Source organism: Bidens hawaiensis, unplaced genomic scaffold (assembly GCF_021521415.1).
Source record: "Bidens hawaiensis isolate Kalapana, Puna unplaced genomic scaffold, B.hawaiensis_p1.1 tig00001035_1, whole genome shotgun sequence".
In the NCBI taxonomy this organism is placed as follows: Eukaryota; Viridiplantae; Streptophyta; class Magnoliopsida; order Asterales; family Asteraceae; genus Bidens; species Bidens hawaiensis.
Window position 1 is genome coordinate 224274 of NW_027491061.1, and position 15763 is coordinate 240036.

At 36.0% G+C, this 15763-nt stretch overlaps 1 protein-coding gene across 1 annotated transcript; it reads right to left on the reverse strand.

Annotated features, from left to right (window-relative positions):
* Positions 1-4663: 4663 nt before the first annotated feature.
* LOC143556661 (galactinol synthase 2-like) lies at positions 4664-6797 on the reverse strand. Its single transcript, XM_077045933.1, has 2 exons — positions 6288-6797; positions 4664-5547 (listed from the first exon to the last, which is right to left on the reverse strand). The coding sequence occupies exons 1-2, from the start codon at positions 6621-6623 to the stop codon at positions 4879-4881; spliced, it is 1005 nt and encodes a 334-aa protein (XP_076902048.1). The 5' UTR covers positions 6624-6797; the 3' UTR covers positions 4664-4878.
* Positions 6798-15763: the final 8966 nt, after the last annotated feature.

Sequence of the window (15763 nt, forward strand, 5' to 3'; positions counted from 1 at the left end):
ATATATATATGTAATGTATATATATAATGAGCTACAAAATCATTATACCCGTAAAATAAAAAAACTTACTACTTACTAACTGAATGTCATATTGCATAAATTATTCTACTTTATAGCTCTTTCACTCTACATGGCCTAATTAGTTATATCAAAGAATCAAATACATTAAATTCTATTAAATATTAGTTTTACTTATGTTTCAAATCTATCGGACATAAACAATGATATCTCCAATAGATAATGGTTGTTTAATATTCAAGTTCTTGACTTTAATTGAGAATTAACTTAAGGGGTCGATTTTCCATTTACTTGAACATAGGCCCACAAATGGTATCCAAGCATGTGGATTGCTGTGTGCTAACCAACCTCTCCACCACCCCCACACCCCACCCTATCCCACCTGTGCCGACATTTAACGTGATAAACGTCGGTAACTTGCTTTTCTTTTCTAACCACGTAGGGTTATCTTCCTGCAAATTGACAAACGATCAAGGGTCCCCCAAATTTTTTTATTTTGTTATTAAACATTTAAAAATTAGCATGAGTTATAAGTGTTGATAAAAATACATAAATAAATAAATAAAAGCGTTAAATGATTAAATGAACAAATAATTTATTGTGATCATAATCATATAGAAAAAGAAAATAGTTCATGACTTGATTGTGTGCCAGCTATAATTCCTATGAAAAAACCAACAAGGAGAAATGATTCATGACTTGATCTAAAGGAAAAAATCAGAAAATCAAAGCGCAATAAATACCTTGGCGCACCGCCGTCCGCGAATTGAGCATCGCCATGAAGTCCATTTTCCCCCTTTTCGAGGGTAAAACAGGGGACTTCAAAGCAACCTTCGGCGCAGCCTCGGTACCTTGCTGCGCCTGAGGTTGAGCCACCAAAGTCGCCGGCTCTACAAACATTTGAGTGAGCAAAGCTTCATTAATAACTCTATCGGAATCACGCTCATAAAACCACAAAATATAAACAAAGTATACCTGTTGAAGAAGATGAAACAGCAGGCGCAGCGCCGCTTCCCTTGTCCGCCGCGTGAAGAGATGAAGTGGCAGCACCATACCTCGTGTGGACGGGAGGATTGCCCACACCTCGAGGCAAAGAAGACGAGGAAAACTTGGAGGTAAATCCCTTGGTTTTCTCAAGTCCCTTCGCTTGGGTAGGAGGAAGATTCTGGGCAACAGGGGCATCATTTTTCTTCTGTTTTTTACTAGCCCCTGCGCCTGTTTTGCCTTTAGCTTTGCGCTTGAGTTGTGGCGCCTCAGCTGCTTCCTCCTCCACCTCCTCTTCCGCAAGCTCCAACTCATAGTTCTCGACCGCATCTACAATACGTGCAACAGAAATGTTAACCAAATTTTGTATTCTAAAGGCATAAGCATAAGTACAAAGGCTTACCAGGCACATCGCTGTTAAAGCAAAATTCTAAATCGACAGGGATGAACATATCATCGAAGCGATCGGGGAAAGCAACTTCCCCAGCGCTCAGCGCGACAGAGCCACCCTCCATATGCTCGTCATAGGCGGCGTGGACGTATTCCTTGCTTACTGCATAAAACAAGACAAATGATATCAGCAAAACGAATTATATTCGCGCAGAAATAATGCAATGAGCAAATAACTCACCTAAGCCATCAACATGGATGACAGGCTCAGTCGCGCTGTCGGTCCACCTCTTGCTCATACCAACCCCCACCAGCGCCTCCTCGCAAAGCGGGGGATGGTTCAGCAGATAACTTGTTAACCCATGTGCCCGTTGGGTTCTTAAGAACATTCTCATCCGCGGGCGCAGAAGTGATCGCGCGCATGGTCATGCGGATAGGAATCACACCAGCCTTAATATAAAAAAAATTTTCAGCCCAGTCATGAAGGCTTTTGAAGGAAACAGTGCAGCACTTAACCTTCTGACTGCGCGGTATGAATGAGAACCAAGAATCTTGGATTTTTGGCTTGTAAAAATATTGAAAGCGCCGAGGGGTGGGCTCCTCGCGCTGAGCTTTGAACATGAACTCAAAATGAGTCATGCGCACTAGTCCACAAGGATGGACTTGGGATATGTGAATCCCATAAAACTGAAGTAGCGCACCCATAAACCTTGTCATCGGAAGACGAAGGTTACAGTGAGTGAAAAAGTGAGAGTATAAAGAGATATAGCCGGTGGGCGGATCTGCCGCCGTTTGCCCGGTCGCCGAGAGCAGATAGCTGTACTCAGGGAGAAAACCCTGAGAGGCGACGAGATTGTCGAAGTCAGACTGTTTCAATTTGCAGGGAATTTCATCCCATCTCTTCATTGTTTTGTTCTTCCCCACCTCCTCCGACGAGGCCTCAGCAGCCCGTTTACCCTTGCCGGTCTTCTTCAAAGTGGACATAACTAATGATTTTACACGGAAGATGAATGAAGATGAAGATGAAGAAAAGACCACTCAAAAGGCTTGCTTTTATAGGCCCAGGAGAGAGAAAGAAACAGGTAATGATCAGAGTTACGCTCACGCGCCCCCACTCGCAGGTGCAGGCCAACATGAGCGCGACACGTGTTCCTGACACTGTATGAGGAGACATGAAAGGCCACTGTAGCACCTCGAGCACACGAAAAGTCTGACACATAACGTCTCCATCTCTGACGCATGTCAGCACCAACCAACCACGTACATGGACGATTCATTTCAACCAAAAGGATAGAATTTCGCGCAACGCACATATGAGAAATGAAAAAGAAAAGACAAACCCTATTAAAAGAGCAAACTATTAAGTCTAATATCTATCTTACCTCGCTCGCGCGAGACAAGACACACATTAGACTGGGGAGGCTTGAAGAGGTATGCACCCGCCTTAACATCGAGCGGGGTGGGTCAACCCACAAGATATAGACAAGAGGCTTGAAATCAGGATGTCATGAAGACACAAAGCCAAAACCTATGCGCGTGGCGCATATCACATATGCTCACGCATATCACATATGTTCACGCATCACATATGCTCACGCGTATCACATATGCTCACGCATCATATATGCTCACGCTTATCACATCTGCGCGTGGCGCATCTGCGCGTGGCGCATATCACATATACTCACGCATATTACATATGCTTGCGCATATCACATCTGCGCATGAAACATCTGCGCGTGAGAATAAAGAGAAGACCTCGCGCATCCCCAGGATAGGCGCATATCACACATGCACATAATCAACCACGTCCTTATGCAAATCAGGATAAGGACAACCATGATTGTGCTCATCAGACAACCTTCCAGAAGGTATCCTTTAAGGAATAAAGAATATGCTGATGTTGACAGCTGCCAATGAAGGGTGGACAACTCAGCAAAGCCCATGTGCTACCACGTGATTACACATGGGTCAGGTGAAATACCTTGGTCAGAGAATATTCAATGAAAAAGCACCAGGTGTCCTAATGACACGTGGCGCGAAGCAATAGGAGGAGGCCAAAAAGGCCCTAATTGGGTCTGAGCCCAATCATTGGAAACCCTAATATTATAAATACCACACCACCTCCACAGTGGGAGGTAAGCAAGAAAATACATTCTAAGTCCTTACTCACTTTCAGATTATTATTATCTTCTCCTACAATATCTTATTCTCACACCGGAGGGTTACCCCAAAGAGGACCCCTCTGTCCCTTTCTGAGGGGTAAGTTCACGGTGCTGCTCGTTTTGTAGGTGGAAGAATTCATATTCCGGAAAACCATCGGTGATATTGCACACTCATACCTGAGGAAAGTTGATCGTATACTAGTAAGTCGATCCACGTTTCTTCAATCATATTTAGTAAAGAAAAAAAAATTGAATATTGCCGTATGTCCTCCGCGTCATAATTAATTAGCTACTTAATATGGTTGTGTATTGACCAACCTCTCTAGTCTCTAACGACCCACATGTCGGCACTTAACATGATAAGCTTAATTAACTTACTTTTCCTTTTTCAAGTACCTATAGTTATCTTCTTTAGACCATGTTCTCTTACTTTTTGCTATTAGTAATTAAGCATTAACCACAAGTTATAAGCATTGATATACTCACACAGTAGTATATAGGGTTTAAAAAAAATACTAACCATGATAATCATATAATCACTTACATATATTGCATATATTGATGATGAACTTATACGTATTGATGATAAATTATAGTTAAAAGAATAGTAAGTTATACAAATAAATAATTATTTTATATATTGATGACAAGACATAGTGCGGAAAAATGTTATTTATACAAATAATATATACATAACCGTTTTATATATCATAATTGTTTCGTATATCATAACTAGTTAGTTATGTATTAACTTCTGTTTAAATTGTTGCGCGTTAACCAACCTCTCTACAATCATGCGTCAATACTTAACATGATAAACTTCATTAATTAACTTATTTTTCAACTATGTATGGTTATCTTGCAAAAACAAACTTTGCAAACGTTATGATAGTACTTTTAATGTTAAACGTGACGTTTAACAATAAAATTATTAACAGAACATTTGTCAAGTTGGTTTTAATGTTCTTTATATTTCAATAATATTTATATACCAAAATAAGCTATATACAAATATTTTTGAGTTATAAAGATTACTATAGGTATGTGTTTTAACGTTTGAAAAATTGAACCTTTATCCATAATTAACATTTAAGACATTCCACATATATACATATAAATAGGAAATTTTCATTAATAATATGGTGAAAATCCCGGTAATTACAAACTTAAACAACCCCACAATAAAACCTCACAGAATAAAAAAAAATCCCAACCCACTATTGCATTTAGTTACTAGTTTTCTCAACTCATGTCAGTTTGAGAAACACAAACACGATAAAAAAAAATAAATAAAAAACATTAAAACTATCATATATAGCCTCTAAGCAGCTGACGGGGCAGTGATGTAACGCCTACCACTCTTAGTCACCGCTGCCGGCTTATCCACCGCCGTCAACTGCGTAGTCGCCCCAGAAATCCTCCAATAATCCAACGTCTCGTCGTTATAAATCTCCCACCACTTCGCCACTAGCATCTTAATATCTTCCCTATCCATATTCTTCTCTTCCCCAGTGTACCTCCACGGCTTCGACCCGTCAGCGCAATAATGCACAACCTTCACCTTCTCAAGGTCAAAGTTCTCCGGGTGACGCCATAACATGGCCAATATTAAGTTATACTCAGTTGGAAGAGGCTTGTAAACATCCTTAAAAAACATATTTAGGAAATCTTGTTCAGCGAATAATGTCGGAGGGGTTGTTTTAACGGATTGTAAGAGGTCGTGGTACGTGTTGAGATTGGGTTCAAACACGAACATGCCCGCGTTGAAGTAGAGTGGTGGTTTGGGGCCTAAGTGTTCTGGCCACTGGACTTTATCTGGTGTTTGTTGGCAGTAGCCGATTTTGTATTGTGGGCTGTTCTTCCAGTTTGGCTCGCAGTAACAGTCCATGACCGCGTAGAAGTGGCCGTCTGGTAAGTCGAACAAGTGGTCTATGTTGTCGAACACTTGTATGTCGCCATCTAGGTAGATCATTTTGCTATACTCCACAAACTGCAAAATAGTTCATATTGATAAATTAATAATCATCAAACAATATGCACACAAGGATACAAGAAAATAATTAAACATGTGCGTGACAAATCCGGTGGGACATAAATTATTGGGAAACATAAAAAAAAAATATTGGGAACTTTAAATTTTTTTTAAAAAATAGTGTTTTTTCATTTCTCTATTCTTGTTCATTTTACATATATAAATATAATATTAATATATATGTATGGGTAAAATTAAAAAAAAAAACTATATATTAATTAACAAATAAGTTATGATTATTTTCCTAGTTGCTAGGTATATAACTTATGTATATATATGTATGTAAAGATCCCAAATTTTTTAAAATATAACATTTTTTTTAGAACGACGACTTTTTTGCATTTAAGCTACCGCACTCTTCAAATTCGAAGATACCAGATGCCCCACTCTGGTCAGACTATGTTGTCTTAAACAATTGATTAGAAAGTAGAAACTACACAATTGAATTTCCTTTTTTTTCTTATATTAATTTAGTGTTATTTGATTATATCACCTTTGTATAGATTTGTGTGTGTGTGTTTATTGCAAGAAACATGAGGTTCTATAAATGGCCTTTTAAGGTATTGCCGTTTATTTTCATGCATGCAAAATAAATTTCTATATTTAGAAAGGAAATTTAAACTTTAAATGTTTCCTCATACACACACACAACTTTAAAACTTTTTATATAAAATTATGAACTATTTTCAAAATATTACCTCCCAAATACGAAGCTTGGAGTAATTAATAACATAATACGCCATCGCAAACTGCGTCTGGTTTTCTGGCGGGTAGAGCGGTTCAATCTCCCGGATAATACACCCTTGGGAGATCAACTTTTGTCGATGATCCATGGGAACATCAGGAAGCATTGCTACCACAAGAGGGTATATCGACTTAGCCTTGCGGAGACCCTTGGCTAGAGCCACCACACCTTTCCAGTAGTCACCGTTTCCAGCCAAGAAGGTGACATAGGCACGGCGAGGTAGGGTCTTGGTCTTGACCAGACCGTATGAGAGTCCGTTTGTGGTGGTTCTTGGAACTGGTGGAGCCATGATGGTTATAGTGATTGGTGTGTGAAGAGTGAGATTGATGGTGTTTGTGGCTATTGTTTGTAGAGAATATTCAAGTGTGTTTTGGAATGGTTTGTTGGTGATATGAAGGTTGGGTGGTGTAGGGTTTATATAGAGATTGTGCGCATGAGGAAACTGAATACTGCCAAATATAAATGAATAAATTAATATAAATAGTAGTTTTAATATTAAATAGGAATATACAAATTTTATTCCACTTTAGTTTTACTAAATTCAGATTTCTGGATAAAATTTGACTATATTGTATTTTAACTTGTAAACTTTTTTATATTTTTTAATTTTTAATGATTAAGTTGTAAACTTACATCATCTACAAGGGGCTTTATATCCATAGGTTTGAATCTATGTGACATTCATTGGAAGGTCTTATCACAAACTTTACCATTGTGGAGGAAGTTTGCTAAGTTGTAGTTCTTGGCTATAGACTTGTAACAAACAACCAAAGTGGGTCTCAATGTCTCATCCTCTCTCTCACACATATATATACATTATATACATATATAGTTTTAATATTTTTTAATGGGTTTGTAGAGGTTTGTTGTTGTAGAAAAAAGTGAGGTTTTTAAGAAAAGTTTAAAATTTGATGTGGCGATGATGTGTCGGTTTGTATAAGTTTGTTGTTGTAGATGCTCTAATAAAACTGCATATTAGTCTAGTATTTTCTTTTTTTTTTCTAAACTAATATATTTATATAATAATATAAAATTTCACTAAATTTTTGTAAGCCCGTTATATTAATTTATAAATAATAAAGTCTCTAGACGTGTGTATGAATTACAAGAAAGTTCATTGGATTTCTGATACCTATTTTTAAATTAACACTATCGAGCTTCTGATTCAAATGTGATGATTGTTAAGGTTTGAGATCTTAAAAGTAAAAGTTTGAAACTTAGCTAGCTCAATGGAATATTTTCGTAGTGATGGTTTCTTGCTTGATTGCATTCTGGGGTGAGTTAGACTTTAAGTGTCAAAATTAGTATGAACGATTGGTATTCTGTCTCTAAAAGACTCATCTGGGTATTAAAGGTGGTTCCAAACACTAGCAGTTAGAAAAAACGAGTGAATTGGGTTGATTTGATGTGGTTAATTCACTGTTGGTTATCCGATGGCATTAGATGTATTAACTTAATTTTAGCAAAGATCCTAGGTATATCTTTAATTGAATGAAATACTGAAAATACTTTTAATTTATAAAAGATTATAAGAGTTGAATAACATGTTGTGTAAATAAAAATTTTCGACATATAACATATTATGAGTCCCACGTGACAATCGGATAATTCAATTATTTATAGTTTTGCTAGTTTGAGGCCCGTGTATTACATGAGTAGTTTTTGAAAATACAATATTGAATAAATAATTAGTATACAAGAAACAATAAACCCGTAAACACTATTAATACAGTCGTTGTACAATAGTCTTTAAAACAAGTTTAAAGTAAAAGATAATTATAAATATCAAATGTTTGGGGTAAATATTAAATTAACAAATTTGAAGCATAAATTTTAAAAATGATAACTATTAATTTACTATTATAAACTTGTTAAAATGGGTGAGGTTTAATGTAAGAGTGACAAGTGGGAAAACTTGTAATATTTTATTATAGAGTATAGATACACATAACCGAACTATAAAAATCTGTCATAATAGACATAACCAAACATTGGTTTCTTAATTAATCAAGTTATTTTGATTAGGTTATATATATTTCAGTTTTTTTTCTTTCAATGGCAAATAATTTTACGTGTAAACCTATCTTTTCGGAGTTATGTCCAAGTTCGACTTCTTGGCTGTCGTGAGACCGTACCCCCTTAATGCGCGGGAACTAGATGGAATCCGTAGACACTCGTCTTCATCGGGTTCAAACACGGGATTAAAGTCATGATTAAATGTTCTTCGAACTGACCCATGTGAGAATCGAACATACGTCTCTATTTTAGAAGGACAAACCTCTTACCACTAGACCAACTTCTCAAGACGGTCATATTTTAGTAACAGTTCGGTTATTCAATTTTTCTCTTTCATGATCCCTAACTAACTAATACGTTATAATCCTAACCATAAATTTGTAATACATGCATGATTTGTCAAAAATCATTCCCATCACAAAAGGTTAATCATCAATCATGTTTTCAATCAATTATTAATCAAATATTAGCAAATCATTTATATCCAGTATCAAACAAATTGTAAACTTAAATTAACAAATATAGTTATTCAATGATGTTTCGGTTATCTCTAAAAAATCATATGTAATTTTATGTTGTTAATTAAAAAGTCTTCTAACAGGTTTTATTTGTTTTAATCAGATTTGATCGATTCAAATCTTATTAATCATATTTTTCCCATTCAACGTGAACCAAGAGCTGACCAATTCATATGTTTTTCTTTTAAAAAAACATACGGTCTGAGCACTGACTGAATTAGATGGCTCTCTCTTAATGTCTCCGTTTAGATGTAAACAAACAACCATCGCATATGATCAAATAAGTGCCCAAAGATTATTTTTAGATCACATAAGTATCTTTAATTTATCAAAATAACGTGATATCATTTCAAACTCTGATATGCAAAGAACTGAATAATATAGCTTATACGTGAGTCTAACTTACGTGCATGACCGCAAATTTTTGTCCACCAAGTACAATTAAATGGGTGGTTGTATATCGATACGCAATGAGAAAGAAGTGGTATTTTTTTGATTTTTTTCTTGATTTAGGTGGGTTGAAGAAAATAAAAGTGTTTTTAGGTAGTGTACTAGAATTAGAGTGCTTTTAGGTAATCCTCCATCTGAGATGACGGATTACATGTACACGCAAGCATGTTTTCCACGTGTATCTCCAAGTCGGATGCCATGTCAACGGGTAATACACGTGGAATCCTCTATTTGAGATAGAGGATTATATAAACTCATTATACCACCATTTACCATGGACTTACCATATGGAGTCTCCTTTTTTACCTCATGGACATGTGTCACAACCCCTGAAATCCTCCATCTCAAATAGAGGATTGTCAGATAAGGAATATATGTTAATAACTTTCGTGAATGAATTGTATTCAACATTTGGAATCAGTAAATGTCATATTTGTCACCATAAAAATGTATTCAACTTTCTCGTGTATAAAACCTTTTTTCATGAGTGAATTATCTGCATTGGACTTTTAAAATGTAACACTAGGAATCCTCCATCTTTACATTTAAAGATGTAATTATAACTATTCTTTACACACTCTTAATACAATATTATTAACTTTTAATGTCAATGAATATGTTACATTTACGTATAGTTAGTTAGGAGATGAGATAAAATAACAATAGATTTTATAAATTCTTCACTTCATTTTTAATATAATACATTACTTCATTTTTAATATGGAAAACTGATGCAGCGGTAAAACGAAAACGAAGATCGAATCACGTTGTTCAGTGAATACCCGTGATGAACTTCCAAAACCCCCAAATCCCACCCAAATGTCAAAGGTCAAGGGAAAATGAAGTGAAAAATCTTTATTATCAAAATTCAAGTCTGATCTTTCACATTACACATACTGAATATAAATAGATGTTCTAATACGGATTGGGCAAAAAAAAGCCATGGCCAACACAAACACAAAAATAAAAACATAAAAACTGCTGAAAAAACATAAATGCCCAAAAATTTATTTAGAAGGCGTTTTTGGGCTTTGTACAGGGGCCCATAACGTGCTCCTCGTCTCAAGCTTTGATTTGACTGGTAATGGGCCTGAAACGGAGTATCGTGGGCCAAGTTATACCCGTTTTCGTGGGTCACATTTTATAACGCTATTTTGGGTCTTTAGAAACATAATGGCCCGGTCTTCTATACTTGGGCCCACATCAAAAACCCTTCTCATGTGGGTTTTTCATACATTGTTTTTAATGTAATGTATAAAATCTATCTTTATTTTATCTCAGCCCCTAACTAACTATATATAAATGTAACATATTCGTTGACATTAAAAGTTAATTAATATTGTATTAAGAGTGTGTAAAGAATAGTTATAATCTGTAAGGCCAAAAAGTGTGGTTTGTGATATCAATTTACGAAACCCGTTAATTATATTATGGTCAAGAAAATAATTAAAGCCGACGAGAAAACCAAACACAAAACGAGAGCTTTGGGAACGCGTGTTTAGCTTCAACAGGATTACGCTTCTAGAATGTTTGTATTTGGCTATATATATGCCTTATGTATTTCATTTTAGTGTGTGTTTGATGTTGTAAATCACCACCCAAGGGGAGCTCACCTTGGGTGGGTCGGTTCTAGTTTAATGTATTAATCTTTTACCGATAACGAGATCGATTACTATCCTTATTATATTTATATTAATTTGTTCGGTCGTTTGATTTACCGCACCTGTCTCAACACGTTTATCGAGAGCAAACCCGTTCGGTGGTCATTTTGGGACTTACATAATCCTATCTTTAAATGTAAAGATGGATGATTCCTAGGGTTACATTTTAAATGTCCAATGCTGATAATTCACTCATAAAAAAAAGGTTTTATTCACGAGAAAGCTGAATACATTTTATGGTGACAAATATGACATTTACTGATTCCAAATGTTGAATATAATTCATTCATGAGAGTTATTAGAATATATTCTTTGTGTGACAATCCTCTATTTGAGATGAAGGATTTCAGGTTTTGTGACATGTGTCCAGGAGGTAAAAAAGGAGACTCCATATGGTAAGTCCACGGTAAATGGTGGTAAAATGAGTTTATGTAATCCTCTATCTCAGATAGAGGGTTCCACATGTATTACCCGTTGACATGGCATCCGACTTGGAGACACACGTGGAAAGCATGCCTGCGTGTACATGTAATCCGCCATCTTAGATGGAGGATTATCTAAAAACAGTTAAATTCTAATACACTACCTAAAAGCACTTTTTTTTTCTTCAACCCACCTAAATCAAGAAAAAAATCTATTTTTTTCATGCAAAGTATACAAGTAGACATGGATCCTTGATGAAGACAATGTATAAGTTGATGTGAGAATTTATGTAAGCGTAAATTATGGCTTAATTAGGGAAGAAAAATAAAAGGAAAATGAAAAAAAAATCACTGTAGATTTTTTGTCGAACTCTTAAGCTATGTGTAGTGGAGAGGTTACAAAATAGGGCGTTTTGCATCATATGACATCCAGTAAGAAAAGAGTAAGTTTTTATTTTAGGGGTGTAGTGGTGTTGTAGCCCCTATATATATAGGTATTGGATCATTTCAGGAGTTTTTTTTACAGCAAGAAGTGCGAGAAGTGAAAGTGTAACTCCATTAATCCATAATTTCACTCACTTTCTTATTGTGTAGGTGCGTATGTACGTGTGTAGGTACGTATTTCTGTATATGTGTATGCATGTTTTTATGTGTGCAGGTATGTAGGTTTGAATGTGGCTCGGTACGTTTGTATGTGTGTAGGTAGGTTTGAATGTGTGTAGGTACGCATGTATATGTGTGTAGGTAGGTTTGAATGTGTGTAACTAAGACATAAATTACATACATGTAGGTAACATCATAAGAAAGTGAAATTAGGGATTAATGGAGTTACACGTTCAAATAAAAAGAAGTTGTTTCCTATGAATGGTAAGAACCAATAGAATTTTGACATTTGGCATTAAAACCTATGATGAAAGAATAATTCTAGGAAACTATGTCGGTTATAATGGTGAAAGAGTAATTCTAGGAAACTATGACGGTTTTTGGTAATTTTAAATCTCAACCATTGATTGATATGATCCAATGGCTATGATTTATTCTTAGTATTCCTAGGAAACTACTTATTTTTAGGATAACCCTCCCCTATATATATATATATATATATATATATATATATATAGAGAGAGAGAGAGAGAGAGAGAGAGAAGATCAAATAAGAAGTTTGATTTTCCTAAAAAGGCTAAGAAGGATGGTATTTTTGTCTAATACATTAATATTGAAAACTCACTTAATTTAATTTCAAAAACCCACTTAATTAAAACCCACTTAAATTTTCACTTATCTCCTACAACCACCACCGCCCACCGCCACCACTTTGCCGGAAAAGTCTTCGGAAATTTCGCTGGAAAATAAAATACTATGAGAAACACAATGAAAAAGACACAATGTAAAAAACACAATGGAAAAAACACTATGAAAATAAAAACACAATGACAAAAACACAATTAAATAACACAATGTAAAAAACACAATGCAAAAAACACTATGAAAAAATAAAACACAATTGTATAACACAATTTTGTAAAACACAACTATGGTAAAACACAATCTGTAAAAACCCACGAAACTTTTTTTTTTATTTTTATAAAGCAATATGGTACTCATATAAAAGATAAAAAAACCACTCGTTTTTATGGTGAAATTGTTTTGAAAAAAAATGTCGTATAAAAATGACATAATTACAGAAATTGTCCTTTATGTTTACACCAGATTTCGCTCATGGTCCTTTATCTTTAAAATTAACATGCTTTATCCTTTACGTTTACAAATCTCACAGTGTTTGTCCTTTGGCCCTAACTCAGTTAGCTTTTCTCGTTAAGTCATGTCATGTGCAAGGCACATGAGGGCAAATTGGTCAAATTACCTATTTAATTAAAAGATTTTAATAAATAAAAAAACTAATTAAATTATTTTATGATAATACTAGATATACATCTCTCTCTATCTCTCCCTCTTCCCCTCTCTCTCCCACTTACCAGTTACCACCACCACCACCCTGTCGTCATCGGTATCACCATCAACTAACACCCTCCACACCCTAAAATATAATTGCTGTTGAACTTCAAAAAGCATTGTTGAATAATGAAGTCCATCATTTAATTCTCTCACCAACAATCCATAGTAGCTCTTCATTCTCGCTGTCATCACAAATCTGCAAATAGGATGAACTCCTTAACCATACCATCATTGAACCATAGATCTACAAATCCCCACTGCGCATCTTCCTACTCCTAACACATCAGCGGTTACTTCAGATCCGGCCCGAATTCCGGCTCCGGACCCATATCCAAACGCACATCCGAGTCACAGCTTCGGACCCATATCAAAAGTTCAAAACCCTATAACCTAAATTGTCGTTGTTGTGGTGGTGGTGTAGTCATAGCCAGCGGTGATAGTGGTTGTCTTAGGGTCGCCGGATTTAGTGTTTTATCGATGGCTTTTTTTTTGGATTTAGTGTTTATCGGATATGCGGGTTTTTTTGTCGCTGGATTAGATGGCCTGTGACGATGGTGGTGATGGTGACACTCGGTGGTGGTGATAGGCGGTGGTGATGGGTTGGTGGTGGTGGTTGAATGTGAAAGAAAAGAAAGAGGATGTGAGAGAGAACGAGATGTATATATACACACATGTATCTATATATTGAGTTTTTTATTATTTTCTTTTTGCAGTAGTCTTGGATGAGTTGTCAAAGTCGATTTAGGGGACTTTCCCGTGGTGCATGATGTTCGCAGACGATATTGTGTTACTTGCTGAGAAAAAACAAGATCTAAACATGAGGCTTGAGGAGTGGCGAACAACCTTAGAGACAAAAGGTTTAAAGATTAGCCGATCTAAGACGGAGTACCTACACTGTGATTTTGGTGAGATAAACGACAGTGAAGACGCACACATCACAATTGAAGGGCAGGTGGTCCCGCAGGTAACGAAGTTCAAGTATTTAGGATCATTTGTACAGAGCGATGGGGAATTAGACAGTGATGTGACCCACCGAGTTCAGGTAGGATGGTGTAGATGGAAAGCAGCCACAGGTATATTGTGCGACAAGAGTTTCCCGACTAATCTGAAGGGAAAATTCTATAGGGTGGCAGTTAGACCTGCAATGCTATATGGAACAGATTGTTGGGCCATCAAGAAGGCACAAGTGCGGAAGATGGAGGTAGCAAAAATGAGAATGCTACGTTGGATGTGTGGGCACACAAGGCTAGACAGAATAAGAAACGTTGTGCTTCGCGAGAGATTAGGGGTGGCGAACATAGCAGACAAGATAAGAGAGTGGAGATTGAGATGGTTTGGACATGTAAAGAGAAGACAGACGACGAATCCTGTTAGATCCGTAGAAAACATTACTATAGAGGGGAGGAGGGGTAGAGGACGACCGAAATTGACTTGGGATGAGAGGATTAGGCATGATTTGATAGACCTAAACCTCTCCGAGGACATGGTTGAGGATAGGAATTCGTGGAGAAGTAGAATTAAAGTTAAGGATTTTTAGAGATAATTGAATACCTTAGGGCTTAGACTTAACTTATTTAGGTCACATACCATAATGGTATTTCCCTTACATATTTTATTATTATTATTATTAGCTTTAATATTGCGGTTAAACTGTGACCTTATTATTAATATTATTATAATTAGTAGTAGTTTTTTATATAACTGTTAAACTTTGATTTCCTTTTTTTGCTTCATACACATGTTCTTAGAGCCGAGGGTCTCTCTGGAAGCCACCTCTTTATTCCTTTGGATAGAGGTACGGTGTGCCTACATCCCACCCTTCCCAGACCCTACCTATAGCTCCGCTGTCGGTGGGATTTTACTGGGTATGATTGATTGATTGATTGATTGATATTATTTTAATTATTTATTAAAACACTTTTAATTAAAAATAGTTAAATTGACCATTTTGCCCTCATGTGCAAAGCACATGACTTGACTTAAAGAGAAAATTTAACTGAGTTAGGGTCAAAGAACAAACACTGTGAGATTTGTAAACGTAAAGGATAAAGCATGTTAATTTTAAAGATAAAGGACCATGAGTGAAATATGGTGTAAACATAAAGGACAATTTCTGTAATTCTGTCTATAAAAAAGTTATGGACGTTTTAAAATGATGGGGGAATTTGACATGTGTCTTGCATGTTTAGAGAGAAAGTCAACAAATGTGTTATCCCTATTATGCCCTTACTCTTGTTTTACACTTGATGATCTCTCTAATTTTGTAAGGCCCCGAACCCGGTAGCCCTACTTTAACGTCGGATTTACTCATAAACACAATTCTTGCAATCAGAGTTAATTAAAACTTCCGCGGAAACGTTTACTTGAAGCATTCGATACAAAACATTCAATCTCTTCTTTGATACT